Below are 24,064 nucleotides of genomic sequence, written 5' to 3'. Positions count from 1 at the left end.
TTATTTATTTATTTATTTATTTATTTATTTATTTATTTATTTATTTATTAGAGAGAGGAAGAACATGCATGAGCAGGGGGAGGGGCAGAGGGAGAGAGAATCTCAAGTAGACCCTGCTGAGTGCAGAGCCTGACGTGGGGCTTGATCCCATGACACTGAGATCATGACCCAAGCTGAAATCAAGAGTCGGATGCTTCACTGAGCCACCCAGGCACACCAGGAGAAAAAGCAATTTAATGGAGAAACTCTCTTTTTCAACAAATGGTGTTGGAACAATTGGACATCTATATGCAAAGGCAGAATGTAAACACAGACCTTACATCTTTCACAAAAATCAACTCAAAATGGATTATAGACCTGTATGGCAAATGCAAAACTGTAAAACTTCTGGAAGAAGCATAGGAGAAAAAATGTAGATGGCCTTGGGTTTGGCAATGAATTTTTAAATACAGTACCAAAAGTATGATCCATCAATGAGAAAATTGGTAAGTTGAACTTTATTAAAATTAAAAACTTATCTGAGAAAGAATGTTAAGAGAATGAAAAGACAAACCACAGACTTGGAGAAAATACTTGTCAAAGTCATATGTGATAAAGGACTGATGTCCAAAATACACAACTCTTAAAATCCAACAAGAAAACAAACCAATTAAAAATTGGGCAAAACAGGAGCACCTGGGTGGCTCAGTGGGTTAAGTGTCTGCCTTTGGCTCAGGTCATGATCCCAGGGTGCTGGGATTGAGCCCCATGTCAGGCTCTCTGCTCAGTGGGGAGCCTGCTTCTCCCTCTGCCTGTCGCTCCCCCTGCTTGTACTCTCTCTCTGTCAAATAAATAAAATCTTTTTTTTTTAAATGGGCAAAATATTTAGACAGGTACCTCACCAAAGAAGACATACACACGACAATGAGCATATGAAAGGATGCTTAGTATCATGTCTTTAAGGAATTAAAAACTAAATAATGAGATATCACTGTACACCTATTTAGAATGGCTTAAATTTAAAAATCTAACAATACTAAATGTTGGCAAGATTCAGAACAACAGGAGCTCTCATTCATTGCTGGTGGAGATTCAAAATGGTACAGGCACTTTGCAAGACAGTTTGGCAGTTTCTTACAAAGCTATACATAAGGTTACATGATCTAGCAATTCTACTCCTAGGTATTTTTCCAACTGAGTAGAAAACATATCCACACAAAAACCTGCATACAAATGTTTATAGCAGAATTATTCATAATCAGGGGCGCCTGGGTGGCTCAGTCATTAAGCATGTGCCTTCAGCTCAGGTCATGATCTCAGGGTCCTGGGATCGAACCCTGCATTGGGCTCCCTGCTCAGCGGGAGGCCTGCTTCTCCCTTTCCCACTCCCCCTGCTGTGTTCCCTCTCTTGCTGTCTCTCTCTGTCAAATAAATAAATAAAATCTTAAAAAAAAAAGAATTATTCATAATCACCCAAAACTGAAAGCAAATAAGATGACTTTAAATAGATGAATGGATAAACTGGTACATCAGTTTCAATATTATACAACAATAAAAAATAGTGATCTATTTTGACACTAAAAGACGAAGAGCCTTAAATGCATATTGCTAAGTGAAGGATGCTAATCTGAACAGGCACATACTATATGATTCCAATTATGACATTCTGAAAAAGGCAAAACTGTGGAAATGTTAAAAAGACCAGTGGTTAACAGGGCTTCATCTGAAGGAGGGAAGGGATGAACAGGTGAGGCAGGTGATTTTTAGGCTGGTGAACTATTCTGTATAATACTGTAATGGCGAATACATGTCATCATCCATCTGTCAAAACCCATGGAACTAATTGTACAATACAAAGAGTGAACCTTAACCTAAACTGTGGACTTTAGTTAATAATAATGTATCAGTATTTATCAATTGTAACAAATGTGCCACACTAATGCAAAATGTTAATAATAGGGGAAACTGTGTCAAGATCGGAGGTAATATATGGCAATTCCGTGTATTATCTGCTCTTTTAATAAATTCTTAAAAGAGATAAATGAATGTTAAAGTTGTTTAAATCATGCGTGGACAAAAACCTTTTACAGGGTATAACAAAGTAACTTTTAAAAGTCAAAAAGGTAGGGGAAAAACCCTATAGTAAATATCTAATCAGTGATTAAAAAGTGACAGTTTTTTCTCTGAAATGGCAATGAGAAAAAGCTGCCTTTCCTTAGCATTATTGGCCCTAGAGGAGATCATAGCCACTTCAATAAGGCAAGACAAAGAAAAGTATTGGAAAGGAAGAAAATCAAATGAATTGATTCTGTATGTAGAAAATCATTAGAACTGGGGCACCTGGGTGGCTCAGTGGGTTAAGCCTCTGCCTTAGGCTCAGGTCATTATCCCAAGGTTCTGGGATTGACCCTGTGTCAGGCTCCCTGCTCTGTGGAGAGCCTGCTTCTCACTCACCTTCTGCCTTTCCCTCCCCACCCCCACTCATGCTCGTGTGCACGCTCTCTCTCTCTCTCTCTCTCGCTATCTCAAATAAATTAAGTAATTATTTAAATCTTTAAAAAATCATTAGAATTTATTAATGAATTTGGAAATATTGCTGGATACAAGCTAAATATGTGGAAATTTATATACATATATGCGCATATATATATTAACAATTAGAAAATGACATTGAAGGGACACCTGACTAGTTCAGTTGGTAGAACATGTGACTCTTGATCTTGGGGTCATGAGTTCAAGCCCCACTTTGGGCATAGAGCTTACTTAAAAAAAAAACACACAGAAAATGACATTTTAAAATTCCATTTTAATAGTAACACATCAAATAACCAGTGAGGGGGAATCTAAAGATGAACAGAGTATCAATATGGAAAACTACAAAAATTACTATGAGAAAGACATCCTAAATAAATAATGAAATATATCATGTTTCTGGACTGGAAGACTTAATATTGTAAAGATTTCAATTCTCCCTGAAGTTTCTATAACTGCAATGTAATCCCAGTAAAAATTTCATAAAGTTTTCTTGTGAAAATCGACATGCTGCTTCTAAAACATAAGTGGAAATTCTAAGAACCAAGAATAGCCGAGGTAATCTTGAAGAAGAACAAAGTTGAAGGACTTAACGTTACCAGACCTCAAGACTTACAAAGCTTCATAATTAAAACAGTCTCATTGGCACAAAGGTGGAGAAACAGACCAGGGGAATAGAATACAAAGTCCAGAAGTACATCCACTCCTCTATACCCCTATATATATTTGTTGATAACCAAGTTGCCTTTGCAGTGCTTTCCTAATGAAGGGTGAAGTTACCACATTTGAGGTAGGAAGCAATTTCCAGGAAAAAAAAGATGCTTTGGAAAGGCCAGAACTCAATTTACCATGACTCTAACTCCTCTAGCTATCTCTGTTTCTATTGCCAGTGTCCCAGGCTCTGTCATTCAAGGCATTTATCTTATTCACTGAAACATGATTCAGGAATTTGGCTTAGGCTGCATTTGGCAGTTTGGAGTCCTATCATGCCTATTTAACTTGTGCAAATTCACCTACATTCATGGGGTGATGGGAAGAGGGAAAATAATGTAAACACTAAAGGTAATCTACTTTTTCATTCAGTAACCATAAAATTTGGTAGGAAGCACGAGAGGAGTAATGTGAACTTTTGTTCCGGCTGTTGGTTCTCATGTGTGTCTGGATGTGTGAGCATTTTGCTTTAGTTAGTGTGATTCTAGCATTCAAAGATAGGTGTTTTCCATACAGCATGCTCACTAAGCACAATTACTTCATCTGCTGTTCAGTTGCAAAAATAGCATCTAGTCCAGTCCTGAGGGAAAAACAGCTGTGTTAAACTTTCTAAGGCTGTTATGTGTAGTGGTCATAGGCTTGGGCTCTCAAGCCAGACTACCTGGGTTCAAATCCTAGCTCTGCTCTTACTATCTGTATGACCTGGGCAGGTTACTTAACCTTTCTTTTTTTTTTTTTTCTTTTCTTTTCTTTTTTTTTTTTTTAGTTTCAGATGTAGTGTTCAACAGTTCATCAGTTGTGTATGAAACCCAGTGCTCATCACATCATGTGCCCTCCTTAATGCCCATCACCCAGTGACCACTTAACTTTTGTGCTCCATTTCATTCTCCAAAAAACAGAGATAATAATAGCATCTCGTAACAGTGTCAAAACGATTAAATGACCAACACAAACTGTGGCTAGCACATAGTAAATACATAATCAAAGTTAGCTATCTTTATTAACATCAGTGCAATTGTTCTTACCAAGAGGTGATAGAATGTGGTCTCCAGGGTGGTACAGTCTTAAGGGATTCTCAAGGGAAACTTTAGCTAACTCCTTTTTCACCTAGTCTCGTACTTTAGAACCCGACTGCAGCATGAGATATTCTACCATATGCATTTCTCTATCTGGTCCTTGGTCTTTTAGGGAGCTAGTGATGAGTTGTGGCTCATTGTGGCATGGTCATATGGCACAGAACATGGATGTTTGAGGCAGAAAGGCCTGTGGGTGGGGCAAGATGTATTTCCACAGAGGCAATATAGGTGTTTGCAGACACCCTGAAATATGTTTAGCATATACTTTAGTGCATATTTTCAGCCACCAGCATTTTCCTATATACAAAGTTCCATTCAATCTTTTAAGGTCAGTGCAGCCCTTATGCTTCTGTCCTTTGCTTTTAACTAGAAAATGATTGGAGCCTATATTGTAGAATGGTATCTATAGCATCACTAGCCCCATGGTGCTGCTTGTGTATGCATTATTGTAGGGTATTGCTCTGGTGTTTTATGGATCTACTATCCTTCCCTGAGCCCATGGATTTTCAACTGACCACTGATTGTTATCTCTGGAGAATTTTGAAGAATTTGATAGGTGGCTGTTCGCCATCTTACCTTCTCCCGCTTCTACACAGAGATGGAAACTCATATTTATCTCCCAGGACTATAAGAATTGAGATCCTATTGTCCCTTACCTCATCCTCATTCACCTTTCTTCTCGCAGAAAAGCTGCTCTTTGTTTGCAGCTGTTACTGCACAGCACTGAGACACACGCAGCTATTTGCCACTCTGCTGTCATCAGCAACTCATGTCCACCACCCATGTTGGGACCTCACTCAGACCCCTGCCATGCTGACAGCTACTGCTTCCTCTAAGGGCACTACTGATGTCAACTAGGTTTTTGTTTATGGCTCTGCTTTTCTTTTTCCCCATCTTTCCCATCTTCTGTGGTTCTTGGCTTTTGCTCAGGAAAAACTGGTCACTGTAGAACTTGCCAATGAATGGGCTCCATCTTTCTATCCTGTGAACTAATACATCAAAGCCAAATGGGTTTTATCACTGAGTCTTTCTTGGCTGTGTTATTTGAGGCTCAGGCATCTGAGCCTGTTTGGTACATCTATTACGAGAAGAGGAGTTTGTATTGTAATATGTAAGGGACATGAGAATTAGAAGGATTTAGATCTCCCCAGGCTTAGTGTCTAGGAGATTAGAGAGTTGGTTTTTGAATAGGACAAGTTATGATCTACTGTCCCATGTCCATGTCATAGAACAAGGGACATAAAAGTTTAATGGGTTCTGTTTTAAGGGGATTTGTGTAGTGAGTCTCAAACAGCTTTGGAACATGTGAGCCTTTGATATTCCACAGTAGTGTTGTAGAATTATAGTGAGCTTGTGTATTGCAAATTGAGGAATCTTGAAAAAACTTATGATATATCCAGATGGCGCATTAGATTTTATCTTTCAAGTTGTAAATATTCTAAAATGTTAATACCATCTCATTTTTTTGTTTTTCCCCTTTCTTCCTAGAATATTTTCCTTCTTGGATATAGTAACTTTGTGCCGATGTGCACAGATTTCCAAGGTAGAGTATTAACCAGATTTTTATCAATCAATAAATATTGAGTTTTATTAGAATGAGAACGAGTTTTAGTTCAAGCAAGAAGTTAACTTTTTTTAATTTAATTTTTTTAAGAAAGCATGCATGCGCGTGCGTGTGCAAGTGGGGGGAGGGGCAACGGGAGAGGGAGAGGGTGAGACTCTTAAGCAGGCTCCATACCTAGTGCAGAGCCAACTCGGGGCTCAATCCCAGGATCCCAAGATCATGACCTGAGCCAAGATCAAGAGTTGGATGCTTAGCCAACTGAGCCACCCAAGCGCCCCAAGCAGTTAACTTTAAATGTCATCTTTTACATTTAATATAACATGGTGTTATCATAATTCCATATTTGATTATCCACTTAATGTATATCAAGAATAAAAGTTTGGAAATACAAAGGTTGAATCAGGACTTCCATTAACAGTCTCACTTAGTGTATCTCTTTCACCCCATCTCTCCTCCTCTACCTCCCACCCCCTAGGCTTGGAACATCCTAGCCCTGGATGGAAGCAACTGGCAAAGAATAGACCTTTTTAACTTTCAAACAGATGTAGAGGTAAGTTAGCTTTATTTTAGATAAAAGACTTTTTTTTTCTTTTAAAGATTTTATGTATTTATTTGACAGAGAGAGATACAGCAAGAGAGGGAACACAAGTGGAGGGCGGTGGGAGAGGGAGAAGCAGGCTCCCCACTGAGCAGGGAGCCTGACGTGGGGCTCGATCCCAGGACCCTGGGATCATGACCTGAGCCGAAGGCAGACGCTTAAACCAACTGAGCCACCCAGGTACCCTTAGATAAAAGACTATTTAAAAAGATAAGTAAACTGGTCACTCTTTCCTGCCCTTTTCTTTTGCTGCATTTAGATTTAATATTAAGATGTCAAGGTGTAATAAAGAAGAAAAAAAGATATCTATGTACATCAAGACCAAAATTCTGCTTGTATTTTGCTTTGGCTCTGTATCAATAGCAAACTACTTTTCCTCCTTGTTCATGTCTATAACCTTGGTATTACCACTCAGCTTTTTAAAGCCTTATACTTGCATTATTAACACCCAGTTCAGTGCTTTAATCTTAGGAGACTCCTGACAAATATTTATTGATCTGAAAGATCCACTGAGAATTCTAATTCAGCATCTAGAATGGAGAAATGGCAGAAACAGGGGTTCAGGAGTGAAGCTGGAGACCTGAGATATCACTGCAGCTCAGCCACTTAAGCCATATAATCTCTCAATGCTTCAGTTTTATTATCTATAAAATAAAGAAGCAAAATAATCCTTAAAACCTTTTATAATTCTAGGATTCTCATGTATTTATCTGGAAATATGTGAATATCCCCATGTAAGAGTGGTAAGCCTGACCAAATGAGAAAAGTTTATTTTTCTTAATTTTTTTTTTTTTTAAGATTTTTATTTATTTGACAGAGAGAGACACAGCGAGAGAGGGAACACAAGCAGGGGGAGTGGGAGAGGGAGAAGCAGGCTTCCTGCCGAGCAGGGAACCCGATGCGGGGCTCGATCCCAGGACCCTGGGATCACGACCTGAGCCGAAGGCAGACGCTTAACGACTGAGCCACCCAGGCGCCCCGAGAAAAGTTTATTTTAAAACAACTTTTAGATTAAATACAATTTATAACCAAAAAGAAAGAGGGAAGTAATATTCACTGCACATAATAATTATCTAGACTACTCTTTTAAGGATGTGGAGATTCTGAAGTTTATCTACGCAATGTTGGGAAAACCTTATTCATTTCTAGTTTAGCCAATTCAGTTGTAGTCATGGAGTTGTATTTTAATTCAGTTCCTCATATAGCATTTTCATCAAGTGTTTTTGACAAAGTGTATGTTTTGTGCCTTTTTTAATGGATAAGGAAATAATCATGCTTAACAGTGAGATGAGCCCACACAGTTTCCTATGAGTTACTGAACCTGGTGTTCCCTAGAAGAGCTAGCAATCAGTTGTGACGGCCCTTCCCCTACTTCTCTAGGTTACCAGCTGGAGAGACTCTGATCCCATCCCAGACCGGTGGAGCAGAGCACCTGCAGCAAGTGGGGCCGAGCACAGGGTTTCCCACTGTGGGTTTCCTTGCATGTTGTGGTGTTCTGAGTTTGGAAGGGTCGGGGACCTCAGGGCTTCATGCCCAGCCTGGAAAGATAAGCTCTCAGTTGCTGTTTTGGACTGTGGTCCCTGGATTAGGAGTTCTTTAATGCCCTTTCCAGACTTAATAGCAGTGATTGTAGCAATGTCCACCCAAACATGCTGACATGTGATTCCTCTTCAAACTGATAATCTCTAGATCTTTGTTCATTGTGTTTACTTAGTGATGTTGAGAAGCACATTAAATTCCAAAAATTGTAGTCATTTCTGCTCACCAAAGGAGAGTCATTGTTTTTAAAAATTTTTGCAAATTATTTTTCTTTTTTTGTGGCTCTTATTGTCCCCTCAGTTTTCTTTGATGATTTTTCCAAACTATACAACTTTTTGAAAGGCATATTTAAAACTTTTAGATTCAGATTTTTAAAAATACTGTTTCAAGTAAATAGCACTACCTTGTGCATTATTTGATTTCAGAATTTTAGCTGATGGCTGACCGCAGCTATATAAACACATTGTAGAAATTCTTAAGAGTACTTCCACTAAAGGAAAGACTAGTTTATGGGTCACCAGTTATGTAAAGAATTACATGTGAAAACTTTTTTCTTTTTTTTTTTTTAAGATTTTATTTATTTATTTGAGAGAGAGTGAGAGCAAGAGAGAGAGAGAGAGCGCGAGGGGGGTGAAGGGCAGAGGGAGAAGCAGACTCCCTGTGGATCAGGGAGCCCGATGCGGGACTTGATTCCAGGACCCCGGGATCATGACCTGAGCCAAAGGCAGATGCTTAACCGACTGAGCCCCCCAGGTGCCCCTACATGTGAAAACTTAAAATAGCTGGCACCATATTAGTATTAGTCTAGTCTAATACTATTTGGTTGCCCTTTTGGGGCTAACAATCCAGATTGGATTATGAACCAAGTGTTGAAGCCCCCTGTGTTGTCTAAATAGGACCCATTGGATACTCACCCTGGGAAGCATTCCATGGATAAACTGATCATCTCAAGTTATTTCTTTGGGATGAAAATGATTTATGGATATGTTGAGAGAGGAGAGAATGTACCAAGGTTCAGGATTAATATACTAACAGTATTTACTGTGTGCCTGGTACTATTTAAGTAACTTTACATATATTCATTTAATCTTCTCAAAAACACCATATTGAAGAAACTGAGGCACAAAAAGTTTGAGTAACTTACCTGAGGTCATTCATCTAGTAAGAGGAGACAGTAGGTACCCTGAACACGATGGGTTATGTAACTGTTGTGTTTCAGAGAAAAGGTAAAATAAAGTAACCAGATGACAAGAGTACATTGTGCCTTTCCGTGAGCATCACTCTTTCCTGAATAAGTGTTGTTACCCTGATGTTTAGGCATTCTCCATGCCTTTAAAAGTTGAGCATTTTTGTCAATGTCTTCATAGTTAATAAAGATTCCTCCAGGCCAAGAATAAGAAATAACCAAGTAGCATGTTAATCTAAAAGTTACAACTCCAAAGGTCTCTCCATTTAGGCCTTATTTTTCTCTAAAGCCTTTCATTCCAAAATCCACACCTACAACATACTATCTAAGTGGATAATATACAGTCATTGACTTGAATTTTGCATTTGGAAACAATTTGCTAATTTTTTCTCTTAGAAACAGTGGAACAGTTTTCTCTTGGAAACAGTGGAACAGAAAATTCTGAATGTAATTTTTTTAATCTGAGTACAAAAACTTTTACTCCAAAGAAAGGAAGAATAGAAAGCTTATATCAATGTGACTAACTTGAAATGGAGAAAAATATCTTGTGTACTCTATTTGGAGACATTGATATGGAGGGGTTTTCACTGTTTTATTCTGCACTTGGACTTCCAAGTCATAATATTTTTTTCCCTCTAGTGACAGAGATTTATTAACTTAGAGAATACTCAAGAAAGCATAAATAAAGCTATTAGCAATATCAGAGTGTAGATTTTCATCTTAAGATGTTAGCCAGGTAACAGTACAGGTGAGCCCTGCTCCTGTGAACCTGTTGTTTGATGTGTCCTAGTGAATTCTTAGTGCTCACAGTTCAGTGTCAAGGGTGCTATTTTATGAAGTGAGGATAATAGCATTTTTTTTAAAGACCCAAATGGCTTCCTTTCAGTACTTCCTTCCTTGTGGAGGCAGTGGTTGTGCAGCCTTTAGAATCAAATAAATCTCTTAGAACCCTAACTCTACTCCTCACTAAAGTGTAACCTTGGCAATTTAACCATTTAATTTCTTTATTTGCAAAATGAAGGTATGAATCCAGTCTGTTAATAGTCAGGATTCTCCAGAGAAACAATAGGGTATGTATGTATACAAATATATGGATTTATTATAAGGAATTGGGTAATGTGATTATGGAGACGGAGAAGTCCTAAGATGCTGGAGACCCAGGAGAGCTGATATGTAGTTCCAGTCTAACCTGTGAACCAGCAGAGCCCATGGGGTAAATTCCAGTCTGAAAGCTGACAGGGTCCAGACCTAAGACGAGCTGATGTTTTTCAGCCCCAGTCCAAAGGCTGGAAAGGACCAGTGTCTCAGCTCAAGCAGTCATGCAGGGCGAGTTCCCTCTTACTCAGCTTTTTTCATTCTATTCAGGTCTTCAATTGATTGGATGAGGCCCTCCCACTGCTACTTTACTCTCTCCACCGATTCAAATGGTAATCTTATCCAAAAATACCCTCACAGACTCATACAGAATACTGTTGGGCCAAATGTTTGCACACCCTGTGGCCCAGTCAAGTTGACACATAAGATTAATTGTCAAAAGTCACCCCTTGTCAACTTGGCACCCATATGCATCACCTTAAGTCATACTTAATCTCCAAATAAAAACAATGACAAGGTCTTAATTCGACCTAATGTGGTAACAAGTATACAGTGCACAACCAAAACCACACTAACTCCTTCCTCAAAAGAAGAGATAAAGTCCTTGAGTGGTGTTCACTTTTCTTGATATCCTGTATCTTAAATACTATGATATAGAATTAACAATACTTAAATACCATGATACGGTGTCAGCACATCTTATTTTACATAAGGGAACAGGAGAGGAAAGAAAACAAATATATTGGCTTTACCCACACACATACTCTAACAAAATAAGGAGAGACATTCATGACAATTACAGTTTTCATTTCTGTAATTGGTTGCATGGTGGTAGTTGATATTTTTAACTACCTTCTATACCCATTCTGTGTTCCCTTTATCTTCAGCAAGCACCTCAGCTGGTCATGGTTCTTTACCTGGTAGAGTAATCGTTATTCCTGAAGTGTATGGGCCATTGGAAGTCGTGCCTGGATTGACTTGTAGTTTTCCATTGACTTAATCACAGGGCATGGTAATGTTAAGAGAGATGACCTGAGAGATTTGTATTCCAGACATACTCTTCATGGTCTCCATTGTGGAGTAGTAGACCATGAGGTTGTTGTGAATAGTAAATGAGCCATAATAAGTACAAGAAAGTGTTAAAATCGTGCCTGAAAAAGTGAAAGTGCTTAATCACTGTTCATTTTTTTCCCTTTAATGAATCTGCCGGTATCTAGCCCAAGTTCCTATCTCAAAGCAAATGTGTTTCAATAGGGGATTTCTAAGGAGGATGAGGGGGAGCTTTTATGATACATTTTGAAACGTTAGAGTGGTAATGTTTAGCTAAAATAGAATTTTTTTTTTTTTTTTTGGAGCAGTGTCGTTTGAGAGTGCCGCTCAGCAGCCAGTGTTCCCACAGCTGACCTCAAAGAGCCTTGTAATTGGCGAGGTAGCTCTGAGCCCTGGGTACGGGAGGCCTACCTCCAGGGCTAAAACTTCCAAAATATAGTGCACTAATTTTTTTTTGAATACTTAATGCTTTAATTGAAAACATTTTTCAATGCTTGCAGCTCCTTTAGGAACAGAGTGGGGTGTTGGAGGAATGCTCCAAAATAACTTCTTTTACACCTGGAAAAATATATTCAGTTTCTAAAATTTCAGGTTATTATGCTGTTAGATAAGCAGCATGAAAAATGAGATTTTTTTCTGACTTTTTGACTCAAGGGTCGAGTGGTGGAAAATATCTCAAAGCGATGTGGTGGATTCCTGAGAAAGCTCAGCTTGCGAGGCTGCATTGGTGTTGGGGATTCCTCCTTGAAGTAAGTTGAATCCACAGTGACTCACTCTGTAATGGCAGCTTATAGCTGACTTGTCATCGGCAAAAATAAACCAAGCATATTATGTGCTTTTTTTCTGTTAAATTCTTTCTGTGGTAATTTGCGTAGAGAACTAAAAGAACCATGACTTGGGAGTCAGCAGGCCTGGGTCTGGGATATGTCTTTCGGACAAATTATTTCACCTCTCCGAGTGTCCGCTCTCTCTTCTACAAAGAGAAGGCAGCTGTAGTTCCTGCATGAGAATGTCATGAGTATCACATGAAGCAACATGTATGAAGTGCCTGGTGCATAATAATAGTTGACTCTGCTGTTCCCTTCTTCATTTGCTGATATTCCTAGTTTCATTCTCATAAGAGTGACTACCTTTTTTGTATATTATACTACTTAACAAAATAATTCTTCCAAAAACTTCCTTAGCACACCTGGGATTTTGCTTACTCATGATGGGATGTAATTATCTAATTGTATCCTATCCAAACAAATGCTTGCCCACCTCTTATTGGCTAGCCATTATTTATTGGAAATGTTATCAATCCACTGTAAGGACACGTGCTTTTCTGGAGACAAGACATAATTAAACTTTTATGTTCTTATCCTTATGGCCTCTACTATTGTTTGAGGTTGGCTAAATTAGAACACACACTGCCCCCTAGAACCTTGGGATAGACTTTGTCTCTTGCAGACCTAAGCATCACTACCATGTATATCAATTGCAGTTGCCAGTAAGAATGTGCAGTGCATAGTGATTATAGATAGTGGAGTTGGTAATTGAAACATCTGCTGTACCATTGCTTAGAAAATTGATTCATAACATATTTTAAGGATCAAAACACTGCCTATAAATGTTAAGGAACAAAATTTTTTTTTTTTTTAATCAAGAAATTCAGATCATCAGACCAAATTTTCTGGTACTTTAAAAGCTTTGTAAACTGATGGAATAGATTGATTCTATTTTAATACAAAGCTTAAATGTACCAAATAGGTCCTAAGATAATTTATAAAAGAGAACATAAGTTTAATAGTGGTTCCATTAAACTAAAATAAATGTGAAGATGTGGATTGTCAATGAGGAATATCAAAGAAATATATTCTCATTTCACTTAGCATAATACCTCCGGTTCCATCCATGTCAGTGTAAATGGTAGGTATTCATCCTCTCTGGTGGCCGAGTAATATTCCATTGTATATATAAACCACATCTTCTTTATGTTGGCTAATTGAATTAAAAATATATATATATTCTTATCTTGGCAGTTGGAATAAAGCCATATATACTAGCAAAACTATCCTGAGAGGCTAAGAATGTTAGTGGTGTACCATAATTTTTATAGTAGAAATCTATATTAATATCTTGTACATTTTTTTTTTTTTTAGAGGATGCCCATGCAAGAGAGCCGGGGGGGGGGGTGGCAGAGGGAGAGGGAGGGAGAGAGAATCTTAGGCAGGCTCCACCCTCAGCAGTGCAGAGCCCCATGCGGGGCCCAATCTCACAACCCAGAGATCATGACCTGAACAGAAGGCAGATGCTTAACCGACTGAGCCACCCAGGCGCCCCATTATCTTATACATTTTTGGTGTGTGAGACCAGATTACTGTGAGAAATAATGATAAGCATAATTCCAGAATAGAACTCAGACAGAATTTTGTTATGCCTCCAGTTTTTTATCATAATCACCTGAAGCCAGCCTTGGCCTCTACTCTGTCCCACGTATTGTTGTTGTTTTAGATGGAGGGAGGCTATTCATTTGCAAATGTTTATTGAGCCCTACTCCACCAGGCACTGATCTAGGGACTGGAAATACAGCAGTAATCAAAATAGATTAAAATTCCAATACTAATGAATCTTACATGTATATTCTCTGTAACTCCTGCTGCATCATAATATATGAAGTCCTATGGATTTTTAACAGTTTTATTGAGATATAATTGAGATACAATAAACTGTATTTAAAGTATACAATTTGATAATTTTTGAAATATGTATTATACCCATAAAACCAACACTATAATCAAGATAATGAACATACACATGTAAAAGTTTCCTCATGTGCCTTTATAATCCCTCCCTTCCTCCTTCCCTGTCTCTGTCCCATTGCTAAGCAACCACTGATCTAGGTTAGTTTAAATTTTTAACAATTTTTATGTAATTATACAGCATATAGTCGTTTTTTCCTGGCATCTGTCACTCAACATAATTGTTTTGGGATCCATCCATGTTGTTGTGTGTATCAATAGTTCATTCTTTTTTAATGCTGAATAGTAGTCCATTGTATGGATATACTACAGTTTATTCATTTCTCATTTGGATTCTTTCCAGTTTGCAGCCATTACATATAAAGCTGCTATGAATATTTGTGTACAAGGTTTTGTGTGTCATATGTTTTCATTTCTCTGGAGTAAATACCTAGGAGTAGAATGGCTAGATCATTTGGTAGGTGCGTGTTTAACTTTTTAAAAACTTTCAAACTCTTTCCCCAAAGGATTATACCATTTTATATTCCCACTAGAAGTGTATGGTACTTCCAGCTCCTTCACATCCTTGTCAACACTTGGTAGGTTTTATTTAAAATATTTATTTATTTGACAGAGAGAGAGAGCAAGAGAGGGGACACAAGCAGGGGGAGTGGGAGAGGGAGAAGCAGGCTTCCCGCTGAGCAGGGAGCCCGATGCGGGGCTCGATCCCAGGACCCTGGGATCATGACCTGAACCGAAGGCCGATGTTTAACGGCTGAGCCACCCAGGCGCCCCAATTTTAGCTTTTCTAATAGATGTGTATAGTAGTATCTCATTGAGGTTTTAATTTGTATTTCTAATGACTAATGCTGTTGAACATCATTTTATGTACTTTTCCTATACACATATTTTCTTTGCTGAAATATCTGTTCAAATATGGGGGTTTTGCCCTTTTTTAAAAATTAGATTTTTTGTCTTATCTTTGAGTTTTGAGAGTTATATTCTGCATACAAGTCCTTGATGAGATTTGTGTTTTGTAAATGTTTTCTCACAGTCTGTGGCTTATCCTTTTATTCTCTTAACAGTCTTTTGAAGAGTTTTTCATTTTAATGAAATTGAACTTACCAGTTTTTTTGAATGAATCACGCTTTTGGTGAATCATACTTTTGGTGATATACGAGATCTTTGCCTAACCCAAGGTCATAAAGATTTTCCCCTGAAGTACTGATTTAGTAGGATTTCACAAATTCTAATTCTGTGTTTACATTTTTGTTCCATTAAAAATGTATTCTCTTTCCCTTTTGATTTCTTCCTTGACCCATGGGTTATTTAGAAGCATGTTATTTAGTCTATAAATATTTGGACATTTTCCAGGTTTTTTGTTGTTGTTTATTGATTACTAATTTAATTCCATTGTGATCAGTGAATATACTTTATATGACTTGAATCCTTTTAATTTTATTAAAACTTGTTTTGTAGCCAAGAATATGGTCTGTCACGGTAAATTTCATGTGCACTTGAAAAGAATATGTACTCGGGCGCCTGGGTGGCTCAGTTGGTTAAGCGACTGCCTTCGGTTCAGGATCCAGGAGTCCCTGGATCGAGTCCCGCATCGGGCTTCCTGCTCGGCAGGTGCTCCCTCTGACCCTCCCCTCTCTCATGTGCTCTCTCTCATTCTCTCTCTCTCAAATAAATAAATAAAATCTTTAAAAAAAAAAAAGAAAAGAATATGTACTCTACTGTTGGGTGGAGTATTATATAAATATCAATTAAAGTTGAATTAAGACTGTTGATCAAGTCTTTTATATCTTCACTGATTTTCTGACTTCTTGTTTGATCAAATATTGACAGAATTATACTGAAATCTCTGCCTGTAATTTCAGATTTGTTTCTCCTCAGGTTATTTCTTCATGTATTTTGAAGTTCTGTTATTAGATATATAGACTTGTAGGGTTGCTGCACCTTTATGATGAATTGACCAGTTTTTCATCATCACATGGCCTTCTTTTATCTCTGGTAATATTCTTTGATGTGAGGTCTACTTTGATATTATATAGATATGCCAGCTTTCCTTTTTTTGGCATATGATTTTCGATTCTTTTAGTTTTCACCGATTTGTGTCTTTATATTTAAAGTTGTTTTATTTTAGGAAATATATGGTTGGATGTTGCTTTTTTTGATCCATTATTACAGTTTCTGCTTTTTGATTTTTGTATTTAGATCATTTACATTTTGTGTGAGAATTGATCTGTTATGATTAGTTTTAAATTTACTCTCTTGCTGTTTTCTATTTGTCCCAGACATATTTTCTTCCCCTTTCCTCTTTTTCTGCCTTCTTTTGTATTGAGAATTTTTTTATGATTCCATTTTATATATCCCTTTTAGGATTAGAGCTATAAGTTATTATTTTGTAATTTTAATGGTTGCCTTAGAGTTTTTATAATGTAATGTACATCTTTAACTTGTTATAGTCTACCTTCAAATTGTATTACAGATCACTTCCATTTTTCCCCACTCAGCCTTTATGCTATTATTGTTACACATTTTAATTCTACATATAGTACAAACTACTCCACACTAGATTGTTAGTATTTTTTAATAGTCAATTATTTTTTAAGAGATTTAAATAACTAAAAAAGTGAATATATGTACCCAAGTGGTTACTGTTTCCAGTATTCATTCCTTTGTGTAGTCACTCTTTTTTCTACCTATAGAATGGTCCTTAACATTTCTTGTACTGCAGATCTGATTAATTCTTTCAGCTCTTCTGTGTCTGCAAAAAAAAAAAAAAAGTTATTTTTCCTTAATTTTTGAAAAAATATTTTTGCTCAGTATACAATTTTGTTGACAGTTGTTTCAGTATTTTAAAGATGCTTCTCCTCTGTTTTCTTGCTTTTTTTGTTACCAGTGAGAAATCTGTCAACCTTATTTTTCTTTCTCTGTACATAGTGTGTCTTTTTCTCTGGCTGCTTTTAAGATTTTTCTGTCATTGGTTTTGACCAATTTGGTTATGATATGCCTTGATGTATTTTTCTTCATATTTCTCATGCTTGGAATTCTTTGAGTTTTTTCGATTTGTAGGTTTATAGTTTTCATAAACTTTGGAAAAATTTTGGCCATTGCTTCTTCAGATATTCTACCCCATCCCAACCCCTGCCCAATCTCCTGTCCCTTGGGGACTCCCAGTCACATGTATATTAGATTGCTTGAATCTGTCCCACAGCTCATTTATGCTCTGTTCTTTTTTTTTTTCTTCTTATTTTCTTTCCATGTTTCATTTTGGATAGTTTCTATTGCTATGTCTTCAAGTTCACCAATCTCTTCTTGATAAAATGTCTAATCTGCTGTTAGTCCCATCCAGAAAATTTTTATCTTAGCCATTTTCCAAAAGTTTAATTTGGGTCTTTAAAAATAACTCTAATGTCTCTACATAACACATTTAATAAACAAAACATGTGTAATCTTTATGTAGCTCCATAGGACTATATTCTACAGAACACAGTTATAATAACTTTTAATGTCTTAGTCTACTATTTCTAATATTTGCAACAGTTTTGGGTCAGCTTTGATTGATTTTTCTCCTCATAATGGATATATTTTCCTTCTTTGAATACATGCCAATTTTTTGCTCAATGCCAGACATTGTGAATTTTATTTTGGATGCAGAATATTTTTGTATTCCTATAAATATTCTTGAGTTTTATTCTGGACACAGTTATTTGGACATAATTCCTTTCAAATCTTTTTCTTTTTTTAATTTGTTAAGTTGGACCAAAGCCATGTTTAGTTGAGCACTAATTGTACACCTGAAGCAAAGTACTTCTCAGTGCTCTACCCAGTGCCCCACAAATTGAGACGTTTTTCACTGTTGGTTTATGGAATGGGCACTTTCCTGGCTCTGGGTGAGCTCTGGCTATTGTTCCTTCTAATGCTTTTTGATGATTCTTTCCCTGGCTTTGGGTAGTTTCCCTATATGCATGCTGATTAGTACTCTACTGAATTCTTGAGGGGAACCCTCTGAAGTTCTCTGTGCCCCTGTACTCTTCTCTGATAACTCTAATGACCTTGGTCAGATTTTGGCTTCATATCTTTAACTCGGGGATTCCACCAGCCTCCAGGTCAGTTCCATTACACCATACCAGTGCAGGAGGAGCAGATAAGAGTGACATGGTTTGAGGCCAGGTTTTGGAGACATTTGGTTACTGTATGGAAGAATCAGGACTCAACACTGTAAATACGTTGAAGCTGTATTTCAGGAAAATGTAGGTGACCCAAGCCAGTCCTTGCTGAATATGTTAAGGAATAAGTGGTGAGTAAGGGATGTTTAATTTTCCACTTTTGGCCTTTCTGCCAACCCACAAATCATAGAGGAAGTTGCCCTTCATGACTCAGTATCCTCACCAGTAAGTGAATGGTTCTTCATACTGATCAACTACTGACCCTATCGATGGCCAAAGACAGTTTCTTCAGAAAGGCTCTTGAATAACCAAATGACCATACGGCACAATACAAGAAAGATTCAATCCCCTTGCTTCCAACTGATTTTTCTATAGAGAGGAAGGAACAAGGAGCCAGGGCCTCCATTCTCAGGTATTCACCAAGGTGTGGGTTGAAGGAGAATTATGATGGATACATCATCACTCTTAGGCTTTGCTTCTCCAAGTGTAGTTCCCAGAGTAGCAGCAGCGGCATCACTTGGGAATTTCTTAGAAATGCAGACCATCAAGCAGTTTGTCAAGCTATGCCATTAGAATCTGCACTGTGACAAGAACCCCAGCTGTTTCATGTGCATATTAAAGTTTGAGGAGCACCAGTACCTATAGTCAACAATAATATATTGTACACTTAAAATTTGTTGAGAGTAAGTCTCATGTTAAGTGTTCTTTCCACAGTAAAATAAAATGTAAAAGTTTGAGGAGCACTGTTTTAAATGTGAACAGTGACACGTGCCCTCTAGTGGCTGACAAGGGAGTTTTAAAATGTTTTCTCTTTTTAGGACCTTTGCACAGAACTGCCGAAACATTGAACATTTAAACCTCAATGGGTGCACCAAAATCACTGACAGGTAAGGAATGAGAATGAGTTTGGTGACTGATTGACCATGGGGAGAGTGAGGGGAGAGAAACATGGTTGAAAATATCTTTAGTGTGTCTGCTCTTTTCCAGCACGTGTTATAGCCTTAGCAGATTCTGTTCCAAGCTGAAACATCTGGATCTGACCTCCTGTGTGTCCATTACAAACAGCTCCTTAAAGGGGATCAGGTGAGAGTACCTGTTGTCAGAAGAAACACCTAAACCTATGAGCATCCTGGTGTGTCTAAAACCTTTCTAATGGGGTGCCTGGGTGGCTCAGTTGGTTAAGTGACTGCTTTCGGCTCAGGTCATGATCCTGGAGTCCCTGGATTGAGTCCTGCATCGGGCTCCCTGCTTGGCAGGGAGCCTGCTTCTGCCTCTGACCCTCCCCCCTCTCATGTGCTCTCTCTCTCTCATTCTCTCTGTCTCAAATAAATAAATAAAATCTTTAAAAAAAAATAAAAATAAAAATAAAACCTTTCTAATGATCCCATTGGAACAAGAAATTGGTGCCTCAGGTCACAGAGGTTTTCTCTCCCCTTAATTGTTTGTGATTTACTAAACTCAGATTTGGTAATGAACTATCTATAGGATGGATTGCACATGTGTGGTCTTGTTTCTTGCTCTCTCAGTGAGGGCTGCCGAAACCTGGAGTACCTGAACCTCTCTTGGTGTGACCAGATCACAAAGGATGGCATTGAGGCACTGGTGCGAGGCTGTCGAGGCCTGAAAGCCCTGCTCCTGAGGGGCTGCACACAGGTACTGAGGGGCTGCTTGAGGTGTGTCTCTCTAACATGAGTTGTGGGCACTTCATTAGAGAACGTGCTGTTGTGTTTTTCTTAGTTCTCCACTATTCCCTCACCTGGTTCCATCCCTCTCTTGTTTTCTTTGTCCACTCAGTTAGAAGATGAAGCTCTGAAACACATTCAGAATTACTGCCATGAGCTTGTGAGCCTCAACTTACAGTCCTGCTCAGTAAGTAACGTGTTTTCCTGGGAGCACCCTCCTGTCCCAAATTCCCTGAGTCTCCTGTGGGCCCCATTTTGAAGCCCCCAGGCAGGAGGGATGGTCGCCACACCCTTTTTTCTTATTCTGCATCCTCATATGATCTGTCGGTTTGCCACAAGATGAAAGGATAACAGTCTAAACAAAGTGGCCAATACAAAGCCACTCACATTTCCTTCTAAAAATAATATAGATTGACGTCTTGGTTTATTTTAAGATATCAGGAATGCTGTGAACTAGTCACTAACCTGAACAAATTCATGTAAGGTCTCAGTGTCTTTTTTTTTTTTTTCTTTAACTTATGAACTGGGGATAATGACACCGCTCACGTCTCAGTGGATAAAATGAAATGATAGATGTGAAAATGCTTTGAAAAATAAAGGATGCATGCAGGAGCAAGGTGTAATTTTCATCATGGCATTAGCATGTGAAAAATTCTGTCCTCACTGCCATTGTCAGTGTTGATCCTTAAAGAGAATGCTTGCTATATCCTCCTGGATTTCTCAAGGGGAACATAAATTTTGAGAAATGTAAGAGAAATCCTTGCAGTTGGTATTCAGTGAATGAGTCATATGTCTTTAGAATCCTTGATGGTGGGAGTTAGAACAGAAACTGTCTTCTGGACAGTTTCTGTCTTTCTGGAATTTCTTCTGACTTATGGGCACTGCTCAATATTAGGATCTTGCAGTGTGTGTAGGAGAGCACTGGCAGACGACTTCAAGTAGAATATAAATATGCAAGCCAGGGGCACCTGGGTCTCTCAGTTGGTTGAGTGTCTGACTCTTGGTTTTGGCTCAGGTCCTGATGTCATGGGTCATGATCTTATGGGTTGTGGGATTGGGCCCCCTGCAGGTCTGCTTGAAGCTTCTTTCCCTCTCCCTCCCTCCCTCTCCCTGCCGGCACTCTCTCTCTCTCTCCGTCTTTAAAATGGATAAATCTTAAAAAAAAAAAAAAAATGCAAGTCATTTATCAGTAATTTAATTAATCTGTAGAAATTCAACCAAAAATTATGATGTCACTTAACCAGGCAAGTCTTATGAGCTCTTTATTTAATCTGATGTTTAACACAAGTTTATGAATTTTTCCTGGAAAAAAAAAATCAAATGAACTCTGGGGAAGGGGATGAAATTTTTGAATTTCACTCTTGGCGGGGCACCTGGGTGGCTCAGTCAGTTGAGCATCTGACTCTTGATTTCAGCTCAGGTCATGATCTCTGGGTCCTGGGATCGAGCCCTGTGTCAGGCTCTGTGCTCAGCAGGGAGTCTGTTTGAGGATTCTCTCCCTCTATGTCTTCTCTGCACCTCTGCCTACTTGCACACACGCTCTCTAAATAAATAAATAAATAAATAAATAAATAAATAAATAAATAAATCTTTTTTAAAAATTTCATTCTCTGTTAGTAATGCTAGAATAGTTTAAAGCTGTGCAGAGATAACAAATACATGTCAACCCTGTACTTCATCTTGTTTTATTTAAATTATTAGGATAAAATGCTAGTATTTGGCAACCCAACTACCTGACCAGCAGTAGATCCCATTTTTCTGCGGCTCTCATTTCAGTATTGTTGGTGCCTTCTGACATTCCTTCCTGTTCTGGCTTTCCCCAGCACATTACAGATGAAGGCGTGGTGCAGATATGCAGGGGCTGCCATCGGCTACAGGCTCTGTGCCTTTCTGGCTGCAGCAACCTCACAGACGCCTCCCTCACAGCCCTGGCTTTGAACTGCCCGAGACTTCAGTGAGTGCACCATGCTTCTGCTTTGTAGCTCAGAGCTTGGCTGGACTGACCAAGAGGGCTTCCTGCAGGAAGGGAAAGGCTTGCCAGCAGGCCAATAGGTAGTGATGGAGGTGGTGGTGGTTGTGTTATTGTTGGCTTTTGTCACATGGGTTGGGGCAGAACAGTACATAATCCAGTTTATTTAGGGATGTATGGGGGCTACTGAACTGTCCACCACCCCCAGGTGGAACCTGAACTGTAATTTCTTGGTGCACTTGACACATGTGTCCACCTGATTTGCCTCATCCTGTTATAGCTTTGACATCAGAGTGATCTGATAGTGTCAGAATGACAGCCTCACATCCAAATGTCACCAGATTTTCCCCTCAACCAGTTGCTAAATGGACAGAAGGCGGGGAGGGAATTGCAATCACCTTATTTATCACCTTCCCTAGGAGAAGGAAGTTTTGTTTTAACAAGTAAAGATTGATTTTCTCCAATAATATTGTGAATATTAAAACTTTAATTATGGCAACAAAATACTAATCATAGTTAACATCAGTTGAACTCATTTATGTTCCAGGCTCTGTGTTGGGCAATTTTATAAGTATTATCTCATTTAATCCTCACCACATCTCTAGGAGATATGCACTGTCATTCTCACTTGTTTTGCAGAGGAGGAACTGGGAGTCAAAGAAAATCACATACTCTGTCCTGGGTCATATGATGAGTAGGAAGTCTAAAACTAGAGTTTGAACTTGAGACTTTGTTCAGAACTAGCAATCTTACCCCTGCACAAGAGGCAGGAAAAGGATACTTATTTTATTTTACTTCTCAGTAAAACTGATCCGTTTCTCATGCTTACACCAGTTTCACATCTTTTATGGATTGTCTATTGCCTTCCTGTGCCCATTTTTCTTACTGTTGCATTAAGGATGATTCTAGATAATTTTTTTAAAATTTAATTTAATTTTATTATGTTATGGCTTACACCAGTTTCACATCTTTTATGGATTGTCAATTGCTGTCCTTTGCCCATTTTTCTTACTGTTGCATTAAGGATGAGTCTAGATAATTTTTTTTTAACTTTTATTTTATTTTATTATGTTATGTTAGTCACCATACAAAACTTCATTAGTTTTTGAAAAAGAAAACAAAACAAAACAAAACACATCATTAGTTTCTGATGTAGTGTTCCATGATTCTTTGTTTTTGTATAACACCCAGTGCTCCATGCAATACGTGCCCTCCTTAATACCCATCACCAGGCTAACCCCTCCTCCCACCCCCCTCCCCTCTAAAACCCTCAGTTTGTTTCTCAGAGTCCATAGTCTCTCATGGTTCATCTCTCCCTCCAATTTCCCCCCCTTTATTTTTCCCTTCCTTCTCCTAATGTCCTCCATGCTGTTCCTTGTGTTCCACAAACAAGTGAAACCATATGATAATTGACTTTCTCTGCTTGACTTATTTCACTTAGCATAATCTCCTCCAGTCCCATCCATGTTGATGTAAAAGTTGGGTATTCATCCTTTCTGATGGCTGAGTAATATTCCATTGTATATATGGACCACGTCTTCTTTATCCATTCATCTGTTGGAGGACATCTCGGCTCCTTCCACAGTTTGGCTGACTTTGCTGCTATGAACATTGGGGTTCATATGGCCCTTCTTTTCACTACATCTGTGTCTTTGGGGTAAATACCCAGTAGTGCAATCCAAAGTCATAGGATTCTAGATAATTTTGATATTTCTGAATAGTAGAAGAATGTGGGTGATCAAAACTGGTCAGAAAGGTGGTCAAAATTACTGCTACAAGGGAGTATTTAACTTTAAAATGTTATTTATTCCTCTGTCCCTATTAAGCATGGGCATTGAGAATTAACTCACATTTTTCATTGGCTGCAAATTTTTTTAAATTCCTTTTAGGGTAACTGGGAATTTCATTAAATGCAGTATATATCAAGATAATTTTGTTGAGTAAAAGTTCATTTTAATTGTGTTTAAAAGTCAACAAATACTGGAATAATATTTAAAAACAACAGCAGCAACAATGTCCTGGAATTGTGGGAAGATTCCTGGGTTCGCCCCCTGAGTTTGGGCTGGAACTGTCAGACTTAGGGCAGGCCACACTTCTCCCTAAGCCTCCTTTCCCTCATCTATCCAGGGGGATGGCATTTGCATTTACAGTCCTCAGGACTATTCCAGAAGCAGAGGTGTGTCCG

At 38.3% G+C, this 24,064-nt stretch overlaps 1 protein-coding gene across 5 annotated transcripts in view; it reads left to right on the top strand.

The window, feature by feature from the left end:
* FBXL2 (F-box and leucine rich repeat protein 2) overlaps positions 1 to 24,064 on the top strand; it is a 142,188-nt gene that overhangs the window by 77,097 nt on the left and 41,027 nt on the right. Inside the window, exons 3-10 of one of the 5 annotated variants that reach the window (XM_034991547.1) lie at positions 5,787 to 5,841; positions 6,338 to 6,412; positions 11,985 to 12,079; positions 19,047 to 19,115; positions 19,216 to 19,311; positions 19,755 to 19,881; positions 20,023 to 20,097; positions 21,734 to 21,864. In XM_034991547.1, coding sequence (XP_034847438.1) covers positions 5,787 to 5,841; positions 6,338 to 6,412; positions 11,985 to 12,079; positions 19,047 to 19,115; positions 19,216 to 19,311; positions 19,755 to 19,881; positions 20,023 to 20,097; positions 21,734 to 21,864 — 723 coding nt within the window. Of the gene's footprint in view, positions 1 to 5,786; positions 5,842 to 6,332; positions 6,413 to 11,965; positions 12,080 to 19,046; positions 19,116 to 19,196; positions 19,312 to 19,754; positions 19,882 to 20,022; positions 20,098 to 21,733; positions 21,865 to 24,064 lie in introns of those variants that run through there. The other 4 variants (XM_034991573.1, XM_034991560.1, XM_034991553.1 and 1 more) reach the window with 4 other exon arrangements.

Source organism: Mirounga leonina, unplaced genomic scaffold (assembly GCF_011800145.1).
Source record: "Mirounga leonina isolate KUSES-001 unplaced genomic scaffold, KU_Mleo_1.0 Mir_115, whole genome shotgun sequence".
In the NCBI taxonomy this organism is placed as follows: domain Eukaryota; kingdom Metazoa; phylum Chordata; class Mammalia; order Carnivora; family Phocidae; genus Mirounga; species Mirounga leonina.
Note: the sequence above shows the minus strand (reverse complement) of the source record. Positions and strands in the feature narration are given on the sequence as shown.